Here is a 14878-nt window from a genome sequence, read left to right as displayed (position 1 = left end):
TGCACAGGCACAGGCGCTTTGTGTTGCATATGTAGCACAGCAGCCAGGTCTCACACACACGCGCATGCACAGGCACAGGCACATGCACAGGCACTCTGTGTTGCATCTGCAGCAGAGCAGCCAGGTCTCTCTCTCTCTCTCTCTCTCTCTCTCACACACACACAGACACATACACACACGCACACACACAGGCACAGGCACACGCACAGGCGCTCTGTGTTGCATCTGCAGCACAACAGCCAGAGAAAAGTTTACTCGCTGTAGCCAACTGGAGGCTGTGGAGCTGAGCCAAACCAGCGTGTTTTTCTCCGCCTCTGGATGAAGTCATGATGGAAATACGGCCCTGACCGCTTTTCTGAGGGGAGAGAGCGCTAGGAAAGCAAAGCTGAGCCTGCAGGAAAGGGCCCGTGCCAAGGGGAGCGGGTTAGGAAGGGCGTGCATGCTCCGGAGCCCTGAGCAGCTCTCCGGCCGTGGACCTCACCCCCCCGCATCCCCCCCATCCCCCCCACCCCCCCAGCAGGGCCTTTAAGAGCCGCGGGAACGCCGTGCCCCGGCCAGTTGGTGCCGGGCTGAGCCCCCGCCGCCGGCGCCCTGCGCTCCAGGCCCGCTGCCGCCAGAGAGGCCCGCACCCCGGAGCCCCCGCACCCCGGAGCCCCCGCACCCCCGCCATGGGGGAGCACCTGGCCGCCGCCGAGGACAACCGGCACCCGGGGCCCGCCCCGTGGCAGGAGAGGCCCGCCAGCCCCGGCCCCGCGCCCGCGCCGCCCAGGCCGAGCCGCCGCCCGCGCCCGGGGGCCCCGGGGGACGCGCCCTGGGGCGCCGCGCAGGTGGGCGCCGCGCAGGTGGGCGCCGTCACGGTGCTCGCGCTGCTGCAGCAGCTGGCGGGCATGCTGGACGCCGTGCGGCGGGGCCAGCGCGACCTCGGGCGGCGGCAGGCGGGCCTGGAGGGCTCGGTGGGCCGCGTGCGCGGCGACCTGGGCGACCTCTGCGCCCGCCAGGCGGCCACGGACGGCGCGGTGGCCGGGCTCCTGCGGCAGTCCCGCGGGCTGGGCGCCCAGGCCCGCGCGGTCCGGGAGCGCGTGGAGCGGCGGGGCGCGCAGGTGGCCCGGCTGCAGCATCAGCACGCGCGGCTGCTCGCGCGCCGCCGCTTCCGCGTGCTCGTCTTCCAGGTCAGTCCTCGCGCCGCCCCGGCCCCCCCCACCGCCCGCCCGCACCCCCCCAGCCCGCCCCCCAGCCCCCCAGGGCCGCGCCCTCGACACCCCGTCCCCACCTGCCGGCCCCACCTGCCCCACCTGCAGTCCCCACCTGCCGTCCTCACCTGCCAGGGCCGCGCCCTCGACGCCCTGTCCCCACTGGCCATCCCCACCTGCCCCACCTGCCTTCCCCGCCTGCCGTCTCCACTTGCTGTCCCCACCTGCCATCCCTGCCTGCCATCCTCTCCTGCCCCACCTGCCGTCCCCACCTGCTAGGACTGTACCCTTGATGCCCCTTCCCCACCTGCCATCTCCACTTGCCGTCCCCACCTGCCATCCCTGCCTGCCATCCTCTCTTGCCCCACCTGCCGTCCCCACCTGCCAGGACTACACCCTTGACACCCTTTCCCCACCCGCCCTCCCCACCTGCCATCCCCACCTGCCGGCAGCACCAGTCCATGCATGGAACCTGCACACAGGGCCAGGCCCCGGGCATAGCAGGCCAGGGCCACCTGGATGTGTCCCGCACAGGAGGGAGGGCGAGCGGGTGCACATGCCCTGGCCACCCTCACCTGTCTTTCTGCATTAGGAACCCAGGGCTTTGAGCGCTGCTGTGAACTGCACAGGGCTCGATAACTCCGAGGCTGTTTTTTTTTTGTTTTGTTTGAAAGTAAATGAGTCTATAATCAGGAACTTCTTAATTCCTTTTTTTAGATTTTATTTATTTATTCATGACAGACAAGGGGCAGGGGGCAGGTAGCAGAGACACAGGCAGAGGGAGAAGCAGGCTCCACAAAGGGAGGCCAATGTGGGACTCAATCCCAGGACCCCAGGATCAGGCCCTGGGCCTAAGGCAGGTGCCAAACCGCCGAGCCCCCCAGGGATCCCCCTCCAAGGCCGTTTATTCACTCTGTGCGGACTTCCAAGTGAGATGATGGTGTCAGTTGGGTTTGTTTGTTGTTTTTCTGTTTTTAACCAAGAGATCAAACTCAGGACCATTTTAAGCGTTGACCAAGTACTGAAGACCGAGGCCCTTAGACTTGATCTAGTCCCTTCCTTTAAGATTCTCTTGGCCGAAGCAGTCTTCGCTATTCTCTAGCAAAACTCCCCACAGGGGCGGGAGGTTCGGGTCTCACCACCTCGGGAAAGGCCGACTGGAAGGCGAAATCCGAGCGGGGTTATCAGCTCTAGTTACAAAGGCTGGTCTTCAATATTTTTCTCTTTTCAGTGGTTGCCTTAGAAGAAAAAGGCCACTTAATTTTTTTTTTTTAATGCATCAGTGATGCAATTAATGTGGCAAGAGGGTATCTGGGGACAGGGAGATTGCGTGGGGCCCTTGTTCGGCTGCGTGGGCACCTGTGAGCCCCAGGGCAGCCCTGCCCACTGGGGAGGCCCTTCCGCCCCGTGGACCGAGGCCAGGCCTGCTGCGGAGCCCAGGAAACAAGTGCAACCCTGCCCCGGGGCCGGCTCCCTATGACCATGTGAATAGGGGAGGATTTCAAAGCCGTGCATGGGAGAGGCTATAACCAACTGTTTGATTGTGAAAGGCACACAAGAAGAGCCTTCATCTCCCAGGGGAGATTTAGAAATTGGAATTTAAACCGAGGGAGCCTTCTTTTTTCTAAATGAATCTGCTCTGCCAAGTTAGAACCTAAGCCTCCTTCCCGCCATAAAAGGAAAGACTCATCTGGCTGCTTTTTTGTCCTCCCCAAATTGCACTTGATGTAAAGCTTCAGGCAGCTGATGTCCTCCTATACCTCGCAGGCTTTTGCAGCCCAGACGGTTTTTAGCTTGTCATGCAAATGGAATAGCTTTTCATGCACCAGATGAACCGAAAAGAGATACAGTGACTGCGCCTTTCTTCAGCCATGGAAGATCCTTACTTTATTAGCCTAAGAGATATTCGGAATCTCAGCTCTCAAGGCATTTCTAAATTAAATACTGATCTCCAAACAAAACCAAACTTGTACGGACATGCTTAAATCTGAATCATCAAAGGAAGTTTTCCTCCTTCCCATGTGAATCAGGGAGATTATCTCTTGTCCTCTGTCCATTAGATCAGGGGGTAAGGGAAGCACCTCTTGGAGGGAAATCATAATTCGTCGGGATCAATTTATGTTTCACTTTGCCACGGATGCTCTGTAGATATTGGGGACAGGGATGGAGAAGTTACGTGACTAAAAATTCAAGAGAATTCTAAATCTGACTTAAAAAAAAAACAACGGTTGGGGAACTTAAAGGCTTGGGCCGCTGTTGAGCCCACTACAGTCTCCTGTTTTGCCACATCGGGTCGACAGGTGTGAAATTGTAGCCAGAGATGGTAGGAGCTCCCATAGAGTGAGTGAAGGGTGCAACGGCGGTGCTCGAGACCAGGTGGCAGCTAAGAGAATGCAAAGCAACGGATTCAGGCCCCATTCTGCACCTCTTAGCAAGCAGCCCCAAAAGACACTTTTTTTTTAAAGATATTTATTTATTTGACAGAGAGAGAGAGCACAAGTAGGGGAGTGGGAGAGGCAGAGGGAGAAAGAAGCAGGCTCCCCCCCTGAGCAGGGAGCCCGATGCAGGGCTCAGTCCCAGGATCCCGGCATCATGACGGGAGCTCAAGGAGATTGTTTAACCAACTGACCCACCCAGGTGCCCCAGGACACTTTTTTTATTTTTATCTATTTTTATTTTTTTTGAAAGAACAGTTTAGGAGACAAGGGACTAAAGTCAAGGAACCGGACCTTTTCTAAGGCATGGAAGACCCATCAGTAGCCTGAAGGATATTAGTAACCTCAACTCTCAAGACATTGTAAGATGATTATTTTGAAAACAAACAAACAACTACAGGTGCAGTCTCTTCGCGGCAGGGTTGTTCTTTCTCATAAAGTAGGGTTTCCACGGCAGTAATTGTGCCAGTGGATGAAATACTAACTTGTGCTGGAAAGTGCTCCAGGTTCAGGGTTGAGAAGCTGTATTTTGTCCCCTAGACACCGGTTCATATTCTAGTTTCACCACTTGCCAAATATGTGATCTTGTGCACACTGTGTAGCTTCTCCAAGCTTCTGTTTTCTCATCTGTACACTGAGGATATTAATAGGAACAAAATATTTTTGAGCTCTGTTAGAATCCCTGCATGCTCTAAGTGGCTTTCTGTGCATCATCTCATTTGTCCCCAATTCACAGATGATGATGCTGAGATTCAAAGACGTCTGTCTCTTGTTTGACGTTACTTGGTAAGCAAGCCATGAGGCCGGGATGTGATCTCAACATAAAATTGGTTTCACCGTGTGCTTTTACACATGAAGGCTCCTTTCCTAGCTCTCTTACAGGATGAGGAATAAAAGGAAGAACCTATTTAGAATGCTAAGTGACTGGCGTGGTGTAGGACGTCAAGGAGTAGAAGCTCTTTCTGGGCGGATCTGAAATGCCCTGGCACAGAGTGGAGGCCATCCTTCTGCTTGGTTCGATATATGGCTCTTGAGTAAAAAATGAGCCCACCCCACTCGGGATCTTAAAACAGCTATGCTTATGGGATTTATGAAAAGACACCTACGCACCCACACTCTTCGACTCCCTGCCATACATTGTACGATAACTTCCGTATTGAAATCAGTAGTGTGTCCCCAACACACCATGAGAGCAAAGGACTCTGCCCAAAGGGCCTACCCAAAATAGACCCTGCCGGTGGCAGTAGTTTTCACAGAGCGGCAGAGGGTGGGTAAGAGAGTAAGGAGGGCAGATAATATACCAGGTACCACCCTATAAGTAGTTTGTCATTTTCAGTCCAGTTGAACCCCATGCTAGACTTTCCCTTGCTAAACTCATTGGTTTTCTAATTTGAAACAAAAACAATTGATGTGAAAATTAAAAAAAAAAAGAGAGAGAGAGAGACAGGAAAGAAAATCCGTCACTTTACTTGAGCATATTTAGTACGATAGTGTTCAGAGGATTAGGTTTCTAGTAAGTAAAGTCCTGTTGTGTCCTCCGGGATCTGTAGGTGCCGTTTGGTTGGTCGCTCAGTTGGTTTGTCTACGAGGTCCTTACACGTCAGCATTTTTGTAAACCCCAAACTTTGTCCTATTTAAAATAAATTATTCATTGGGCACCTAGGTGTCTCAGGTGGTTGAACCTCTACCTTCAGCTCAGGTCATGACCTTGGGATCCTGGGATCAAGCCCCGTTACAGGCTCCGTGCTCAGCGGGCGTCTGCTTCTCCCTCTCCCTCTCCCTCTGCCCAGCCTCCCCACCGTTCATGCTCTTTCTCTCTCTCTCAAATAAAATATTTTAAAAAGTAAATAAATATAAGTCAAATAAATTATTTAGGGGCCCTTGGGTGTCTCAGTGGTTGAGCATCTACCTTTGGCTCAGGGTGTGACCCCCGAGTCCTGGGATCGAGTCCTCCATGGGGCTCCCTGTGTGGGGCCTGCTTCTCCCTCTGCCTGGGTCTCTGCCTCTTTCTGTGTCTCTCATAAATAAATAAATAAAATCTTAAATATACATAAAATCTTAAATATTTATTTATTTATTCAAATGTATGCTGAACTTACCACATCCTTATGGCTTTACAGACTCCGGTGCCTTTCGCAATTACCTCAAATTATAGCCAGGAGTATCTAAAACTGGAGAATGTTCATCTCTCTTTGAGCAATGAAACAAATTGTAAGATCCTTGTTAAACTTAGCAGCTTTTCTTTTTTACATTATTTTACAATAGCTTAAGGTCAATGTTGGAATTCAAAATACTGTGATAGGACCCAGTATAAATGAAATAAGACTCAGAGGGATTGGCGATCAAAAAGCAAATGCGAAAGACTAACAATAAGACTGATGCTTGCTTTGCCGGTGCGTAGGGCCACCTTTCCCTAAGAATAGAATTTATACAGAAAATCAGTGAATTTACCCTCAAAAGGGAATTTTCTCTATTGATTGAAGAGCCTAGAATTTCACAGGGAACTGGCCGGGAGGGTGTGGTGGCCACTTATGCCAGAAGGTCTTAGTCATGATTATCTGAAAGAGTGGCTTGGGAATGATTTCAAATCTAGGGAACAAAATGAGCGTACTCATGGACAGCTTACACTTTCAACCACATAAAATTGTGAAATTGGGTGAAAAGAGTAGAGGTTGGGTGTTTGCTATGGATACATTCGTGGAGAATCAGGCCTATAAATGTGTTCAAATATTCATCATTTGGCTTCTTTCGATGAGATCAGATTTTGAGAAAAGTGCTAAAAGTGTAACATCTTCAGACTATTTTAAAGCTGATTTCTTTTTTAAAGACCCTACTTTCTCTATCCAAAGCCACTGCTCTGAAAGTTGCTAAATTATTACAGATGTCGAAGAACCGGGAATACAGAAAATCCAAGGCCCCTTTATGTGACAGCTCACCATGTGGGTCTCACGTCGATGAACGTCCCCGTGATGGTGCATCGGTTTCGATGCGCAACTTATCCTTTTGGTTTCTGAGATAAACAAAATACTAGCTCTTATTATTATTTGCACTTACTGAATGTGAGCACTGCCTCAGGCATGTTAAGTGAATAACTGATTATTGTTCCTTCAAAAGAATCATTCCTTTCTCTCATTTATGGAAAAACTGGACTGTTGCTCAGATGCAGCCCTTCCCCGTAAATGTTGCCACCCCCATTGTTTTGTGATCTGGGTCTGTTAGAATTGAGTGAATGAAAAACATTCTCCAGAGCTGCTCAGGTCCTATAGTTTGGGTCCTTGCACGAAACATGTTTGGCATTTAATCCTCTAGGAGATCTCTTCTGCACTGTGTTAATTATTTTTCGTGGGATTTATATTAATATCACCAAATCAAATATCTTGGATCTGGAAAGTACCTTAATAATCATTTAGTGTAAACTCGTTTTTTTGTTTTTTTGTTTTTTTTTTTTGTTTGTTTTTTGTTTTTTTTTTTTAATCAAAGAAGCCGAGGCTCTGTTTCTGAAAGTGACTAGCAAGGTTTCATTTTATTAATAATAGCAATTACAGAGTCGAATTGCAAAAAGAGTAAAAAAAAAAAAAAAAACACTGTGTTCCCGCTATGACAAAGTTCATGTTTACTGGGTTTTCGGCATCAGCTTTTAAATAATTCGGAATGATTTGTTTTTCGTTTTGGGGGAGGGGGGTTGGTGTGTGGGTAACAAAGAATACCTAACCAGTGTGATCTTAAAAAAGAATTGAACCCTTGATAACACTGAAAAATAATGAAACTTTTAAATCCTCCACAATGTGAAAGACTGCTTAGGGATTATAACTAATGCATTTTATTCTTATGACTTGCTGATTCTACCGACAGCTGCCTTCGGGGTGCAGTTCTAATCAATGGCTTTATCCACTTGGCAATCTATAGCTCAGAAACACAAATTGGAGAAAACCATCAATGTGTAAAAGAGACCTATAAATCAGAATGTCAGGTGGGCATAGTTCCATTTTAATAACTAGTATTTAGAGATTACTGGATAAAGCATCCCACGGACACAGATTTACGGTCCTCCCATCCCTTCCGGATGTCACCACATCCCTGCGGGACTGTGACAGCCCTAGCCCATTTCTTCTACCAACAGGGATGATGAGTTCACACAAGCATGAACCGCTTGCTTCTCTCGCCTTGTTTAAGCTTTTACTCTCGGCTTCCTTGTCTAACTCGGGTCATAGGGTGGCCTTCTCTTCTCAAGCGTATTCTTCTACATACGTGCAAGGATCAGCTTCCAGGAGCTCCAACCCAAGAGGCCCTCGGCAGATGGGCAAGGTTCTCTGCGTCGGGATCCACATGCACACCTGGGACAGTTGGTTCCCGAGAACCAATCTAAGTAGCAAACAAGCCAGAGTGTGAGGAGCACCGTGCCCTCCTCAAGAGTTCTCTGCGTCCCTCCTCTCGTCCCGGGCTGCAAGCCCATCACTCGTGCGTACTTGGAGGGTGCTCCTTAGTTCTCCTAGAACTCCTAAGGGCTCTTGTGAACGGTAAGAACCCGCAGCACCTGCAGAGCGGTGGCTTAGGACCTTTTTGACAGTAAGTCTGTAGGGCAAGCAGCTGCTCGGGGAGCCCTGCTCGGTAGACGTGCCCAAGAGAGCAGCGCGGCCCACGGGATTCCTACTGCCGCGTTAGGGGTCGCAGACCTAGAGGCCTACAGGAGTAACTGGGGGGGTGACGGGGCCGAGGGCGTGGACTTGCCCCCCCCCCCCCGCCCAGGGAGCCATCACTAGGGAATCTGTAAGAGATTCCTACATCTCCTAAGGCAGATCAAAAACGTGAGGCCAGGAGGCTGGAGGGAAGTGCCCGTCACCTGCAGACAGGTGCGCTGCCAAGTGTTTCCAGGAGGTGTGGGTGGGCGGGGCAGGGCCCATGTGCAGGGCTGGGCACCGGGGCCCATGCGCTTCCAGAAGATCTCCTGCCCCAAATGCCAGCCGGTTATCACCACCCCCCTCCACCAGAAGCCACTTCAGAGTCCAGCATGGTGTGTGCACTCTGCGGAAGCAGTAGAGATTTTGAGGAGTGTCCATATCTTTCTGTTTCTAAAGACACATAATGGACAAGTAGGCCCCGCGTGTGCGTGGACACCCGCAGATTCCTGGGTGAAGGGAAGGCCTTTGGCCTCAGACTGGAGCCCCGGGCAGCCACAGAATAAACGCCGCCCGGTAGACAGAACACAAACCGCTGCTCCAGTAATTAAAGTGACAAAGAAACATAAAGCAGTTAAGTCAAAAAGACACGTCTCACTTGTTTTTAGCTTTAGAAACACACACCCGGCTCATTCTGGACTCTGTCTGCTCCCGCTGTGTTTATTTTCATAGTTGGCCTAAGAGCTCTTGTATCAATGTCCCAGCATCGCACAAGGAGTCCGTGGGTTTGGGGATGCCAGGGTGGCTTGGTCGGTTAAGCATCACCTTCAGCTCAGGTCACGATCCCAGGGTCCCGGGGTCCCGGGGTCCTGGGATCGAGTCCCAAGGCAGGCTCCTTGCCCGGCGGGGCATCTGCTTCTCCCTCTCCCTCTGCTCATGTGCTCTCTTGCTCTCTCTTATTCTGCTCTCTCTCTCTCAAATAAATGAAGACAATCTTAAAAAAAAAAAGAAAAAGAAACACAAGTGGAGTTCCGTGGATCTCCCAGCATCTGCCAGCTGCCCCCTGGTGCAGCGTAAGCCTCCCACACGTCGCTGGCTCACCTGACCGCACGCTTCCCTAATGTCATTTCCCGATGGCAGCTGTGATCAACGAACTTCCTTCTAGACACAGAGCTAAGCCCATTCCCTTGTAGTCCCCAGCAGGTAGGGCCACCTGCGCGGCTTGCTGGGAAAGCCCCTTTACCCAACAGGCATGCGCTCAGCAAATGGCTATTGAGCTGCCACGAAGTATGCCAGTTGCTGCGCCCAGCAGTGAGCAAGAGACCAAAGCGGCCCTCGTGGAGAGTACAGGCCCGCGAAACAGAAGCGAGTTGAGACCTGCAACATAGGAAAGTTGCTCCCTGGAGCAACTGTGTCGTGAACGACTCATGGGAATCCCATACCCCTTTCCATTGTTTTTTTTTTTTTTTTTGAATTTTTATTTATTTATGATAGTCACACACACACACAGAGAGAGAGGCAGAGACATAGCCAGAGGGAGAAGCAGGCTCCATGCACCGGGAGCCCGACGTGGGATTCGATCCCGGGTCTCCAGGATCGTGCCCTGGGCCAAAGGCAGGTGCCAAACCACTGTGCCACCCAGGGATCCCTCTTTTCCATTGTTTTACTTTGTCTCTTATCCTGTGTTCCTGACTCACTTCCTATGACATTCGAAATGGGCGGCTGTGGAGAGAGCTTTGGGAAACAGAATCTGTAATCTCTTTACTCTAAGAGAGAGCCTATTTGACCAGATTTTCTGCCGTTTACCTCTACCCAAGACTTCATCTTTCATTTCCAACCAATCTACGGAAAGGAGTGTGGTATGAGTATGTGTGTGTGAGGGGGAGCCCCGGGGCTGCATCTTCGCAGAGTATGACCGTTAGACCGTTCGGTGGCTCATCAGGAGAGGGACTTTTGCGTTTCCCTATATCGAACTTCGTGCATTTAGTTTTTGAAGCACAAAGCGAAAAAATCTGCATGCGTTTGATCATAACCCCAGTGTTCCTTTTCGGTCAATCAAAATTGCAAGACAAAGGGGAATTGTTGCTCTTACCATGACCTTTACAGGAAGTGTGGACCCCAGATAGACTTTTAAATGCACAAAATCCGATCACTTCTCAGCCTGAGGGTTAGTCCACAACATGATCTGGACTCGGAAGCTGTGGATGAGGCCAGGGTGGGGGTAGGCTCTGAAGCCTGCCGGCCTGGGCCTCCCCGCAGGACCCCGAGCGCCCCTGGGGCTGCTAATCCGGGTCAAACTCTCTTGTTCGTATTTGGAAGAAACTGAGACCCACGGAGATTAAGTCGTTTGCTGAAAGCCACACAGCCGTTCAGCAGCGCGGCCAAGACCCCATCCCCCCATCCCACGTTCTTTCTCCCGTGCCGTTTCGTTGTGCGAGAAGGTGAGGCCGCCTTGCTGGCTGGCTCTCATTACCCAGCATTCGAAGAAAACTTTAAAAAACGAAAGGGATTCCTGTGCTGTGTGGCCAAGTCTGAATCGACACCTGCCCTCCTAGCCGTGCTGGGGCACCACTGCCCTCGCGCGCTGGAGCCACGGTCTGGGGCTCTGCTCCCTGGGGCGCAGGGCGGGACGCACCTTTGCGTGTGCATCCAGAGCTCGAGGAAGAGGCGCGTGGCAACAGCGCAGGGAAGGGGCCGCCTGCTGAGCCCCCCTCGCTCCATGCTCCAGGTCGGGCCCAAAGTATTCCTGTCCAGGGAAGCCCCGCGTGGCCGGCAACAGGGCCTGGGTAAGCTACTTCAGGGTTGCTGCTCACCACACGGAGAATGGCCACGACAGGCCACGCCTCCTTATCAGGGCCCACAAAGGGCATCCTAAACCCCAAGGCGTCGTCGGCTTGGGGCCCCCCAGGGGGCTGGCCCTGGCATCTCTTATTCTGAAGTCACGTCATCAGGAAAATGAGTGTGCGGTTTTGAGCAGACACCGAGGTCGGCCACGCTGTTCTTCCTGAGCCCCGGCTGGGGAGGGAACCCAGTCAAGGCTTCATATGGTGTCTGATACGTGAGGACTTTCCAAGCCTCTCCCTTGCCACCATCTTTTTATCTTCTGACTCACTCGGCCACCAGGCTCTTTTGCAGTGGGATTTTGGCAGGAACAGAGCCATTTGACCTTGAGGGAGGTTAGGACAGAGGCCTGTTGGGTTCACAGTGACTTACTTTAGCCCCTTTATCTAAGCAACTTCCTGGTCTATGAGAACCACAGCCCACTTCCGGCTGCCTGTGGCTGATAGAGGCCTTGCCAGCTGCCCTCAGGCTGTTCCCCAGGAGCAGCCCTTGGCCTTGCCCAGCCCCGGGGAATGACCTGACCGGTTCAGCATTAACTCTTCATATTCCAGAAAACTGAAGCCACAAACATTTGGTTTCTTGTCATCCCCCCGCCCCACCACCAGAAAGAGACTTGCTGCCAGTTGCAGCAGCTCAGGCCTATTTGTGAAACCTGTTATTAACCTGAAACCTACGTTGTCCATCTTTTCAGGAAGAAAATGAGATCCCTGCCAGTGTGTTTGTGAAAGAGCCAGCTTCCAGCCCGGCGGAAGGCAAGGAGGAGCTTGCCGAGGAAAACCAGTCCCTGGAGGAAACCTTGCACACGGTGGACCTCTCCTCAGATGATGAATCGCCCCACGATGAGGAGGCCCTGCAAGACAGCTCGGAGGAAACGGTGGAAGAAAGCAGGGCAGAGAAAATAAAAAGGTCTAGCCTCCAGAAGGTAGATAGCCTCAAGAAAGCATTTTCTCGCCAGAACATCGAGAAGAAAATGAACAAGCTGGGGACAAAGATCGTATCTGTAGAGAGGAGAGAGAAGATTAAGAAGTCCCTCGCTTCCAATCACCAGAAGGTATCCTCGGGGAAAAGGTCCCCCCTCAAGGTTTCTCCCCTCACCTTCGTTCGAAAGAAAGTCCGGGAGGGCGAGAGCCCCGCGGAAAATGAGAGCAGGTCGGAAGACACACCGAGCAGTGACCAGGTAGCCGAGGAGCAGGAGCAGAGCTCCTTGGCCAAGGGCCTTTCCCAAACGTCCCTCGCCAGCGCCCCGGTGGAGGGGAAGAGCGAGGGCGGGGAGGCAGGGAGGCCGGCCTCCAGAGGGGCTAACGCGGGCCTGGAGGGCAACGCTGACCTGACGGGTAGGGAGGACGAAGAAGAGGAGTCGGTGGCCCTGGAACAGGCCCAGAAGGTTGGCTACGAGGGGGGCTACCTGCTAGCCTCTGGGGGTGCCGAGCGGTCGGATGAGGAGCCAGAGCAGCCTGCAGTGCTCCAGGTGGACCAGAGCGCCTGAGGCTCCCGTGTGCCCGGTGACGGGTGACCGGGGCAGCTCCCGCACGTGTCCAGCACCGCCCTGGCCCTGCCGCCGTTGTCTCCTCCATCCTAGCAGCACACGCACCACCAAGCTGTACGCTGTACGAGGGCAACCTGTCCCGAGCCCCGCTCCCAACTTGCTCTTAGGCTCTCTGTTTGTACAGTTGCTCCAAGATTGCACAGAAGAAGAAACGGAGCAGCCACAAAACGCTGACCGGTTTGACGGAGTGAGGAAAGCCAGAGGCAACTCAAGATCCTCGTCGCGGAGTGGGACTCGCTCCTCACCGTTCCACCAGCTTGCTGAGTAGTGCCCCAGTACTATGCTGCGTCTCACAGAGCCCCGTGAATCCTAATGATTGCATTTCAAGTGTGTCATGTATAATATACGTGTGTATTGAGGCTGAAGAGTGACTATGTGTTCAGGAAAAACCCAACTTTGTAAAAAAAAAAAAAGGCTGAAAGAGAAGGTTCAGTTGGTTATTCACGTAACCAGTGTCCTTGAAAATGAAGGAAAAAAAATGGAAAGATTATAATCATCAGAAAGTAAGGTGTAGAAAAGGCAGGACTGTCAGGGAGAGAAAACTAAGAAAGGAAGGAGAAGTGGGAAAATAAGAGAAACAGGAAAGGAAGCGTGCCGAAGACAGTGAAGCCAGAGAAAAACTATGTGCTTAGAAATAAAATATTTACAGTATTAACTCAAGTATTCCATTCCTTAACTAGCAATTCTAGAGAGCTTCCTACAGCCAGGAGTAATAGGTTGTGTCTTTGCAATATTTTTATTTTCTAATATTTTCAAATAACACAAAAACATAGTTTACTGTGTTGAAGCTGCATTTCTCTTCGTAAACGAAATCCAAATATTTCTCCAAGGAGGTTTAAAAGGATGTTGTCCCATTAACATTGGAATGAACATAAATCTTCAAAATTCATAAGCACTGTCTCTTGTAGGAAGTTGGATCCTACTATTCTCTCTGGTTTTCCAACTTTGAAATGACCTTTACACTCCGGATGATGTAACGTAGGCCTGGAAGATGTTAAAAATCATCAGGTTTTGGAAGGGAAGGGTTCTGTTTTTCCTCTTTTTTTTTTTTTTTTTGTACATACTGCTAATTTCATCCCAGGTCATATTTTATTTATGTATTAATTTCACAGAATATTAATATGATTCTTCCAAAAGCACACTAGTGTTTACATATATGTGCACATTTGTTCAGACAGGCTAATTTTTACTACGGCCTGACACTCTACTAAAATACTGCTTTATCTACTTTTTTTTTTTAATTTTATTTACTTATGATAGTCACAGAGAGAGAGAAGCAGAGACACAGGCGGAGGGAGAAGCAGGCTCCATGCACCGGGAGCCCGATGTGGGATTCGATCCCGGGTCTCCAGGATCGCGCCCTGGGCCAAAGGCAGGCGCCAAACCGCTGCGCCACCCAGGGATCCCTGCTTTAACTACTTTTAATTACAGAATGCTAATGTTGTAAGGAGACTATTTTAGTTTAGAGACTGTGCCAGGGAGCAAACTCCTACCTTTAGTCCGTACCACTCACCGTAAGTAACCGTACAGATAGAAGTGATCTAAGACAGTATTAACAAACGATACTTTGTGTTGTAGACGGAAAAATAGGATTAACCGGCATATGGATGGCATAACCTACACAGCTATGTCCCCATTTTGCAATAATGTACCCCAAACGTTAGATTGTTGAACTAACAATGGCTGTGTTAAAGAAGACCAAATAAACCAAAAAAATAAAAAGTCTGTAACAACGTCGGGTTTTTTTTTTTGGCAGAACTATTTTAGAACAAGCAGGAAGAACTGATTTCTAAGCCCTGTCCCAAACGGAGCTGGAGCGTTGACTGTTTCCGTCTTGATTTCCCCTATTAACTCTGCTTTCTTTTTTCCCCTGATCTCATTTAGAAATCCAAGTCTCATTCTTCAAGTTTAACTTTCTTGACATCACCTTGCCAGCTCTGGAGAGCATCTGGATTTATTGCAGCAGCTTGATAAATTTGATAGTTCTATCTGCATTTTTATTGTTTTGTACCAGACCTTATAATACCTTAAATAGCCCTGCAAATACACGGATGTATTGAACTGTATGCTCAGTTTATTCACACAGAGAAACCTTTGTCTCGGGCGGCACCATACACCTGGTGGAAGACTCGATTTCACTTGGGGCCCAAGCATGCGTCGTCACCCTTTATGAGGTCGGTGTCCCTTCCTACAGCCCAAGAGCCGGGGGATCCGGGGCTAATGTGATGTTTACATTTTCTTTCCAAAAAT

General features: G+C 50.8%; 1 protein-coding gene across 1 annotated transcript; it reads left to right on the top strand.

The window, feature by feature from the left end:
- The first annotated feature begins 567 nt into the window (after positions 1–567).
- CAVIN2 (caveolae associated protein 2) lies at positions 568–14353 on the top strand. Its single transcript, XM_055345690.1, has 2 exons — positions 568–1169; positions 11774–14353. The coding sequence occupies exons 1-2, from the start codon at positions 669–671 to the stop codon at positions 12566–12568; spliced, it is 1296 nt and encodes a 431-aa protein (XP_055201665.1). The 5' UTR covers positions 568–668; the 3' UTR covers positions 12569–14353.
- Positions 14354–14878: the final 525 nt, after the last annotated feature.

This window comes from Nyctereutes procyonoides, unplaced genomic scaffold (assembly GCF_905146905.1).
Source record: "Nyctereutes procyonoides isolate TBG_1078 unplaced genomic scaffold, NYPRO_anot_genome, whole genome shotgun sequence".
Classification (NCBI taxonomy): domain Eukaryota; kingdom Metazoa; phylum Chordata; class Mammalia; order Carnivora; family Canidae; genus Nyctereutes; species Nyctereutes procyonoides.
Note: the sequence above shows the minus strand (reverse complement) of the source record. Positions and strands in the feature narration are given on the sequence as shown.

Bases quoted from the DNA above. Each gene is read 5' to 3' on its own strand.
- CAVIN2 (XM_055345690.1), top strand. From the start codon at position 669: ATGGGGGAGCACCTGGCCGCCGCCGAGGACAACCGGCACCCGGGGCCC. The intron at 1,170-11,773 runs GTCAGTCCTCGC...CCATCTTTTCAG, and splicing joins TCCGCGTGCTCGTCTTCCAG to GAAGAAAATGAGATCCCTGC.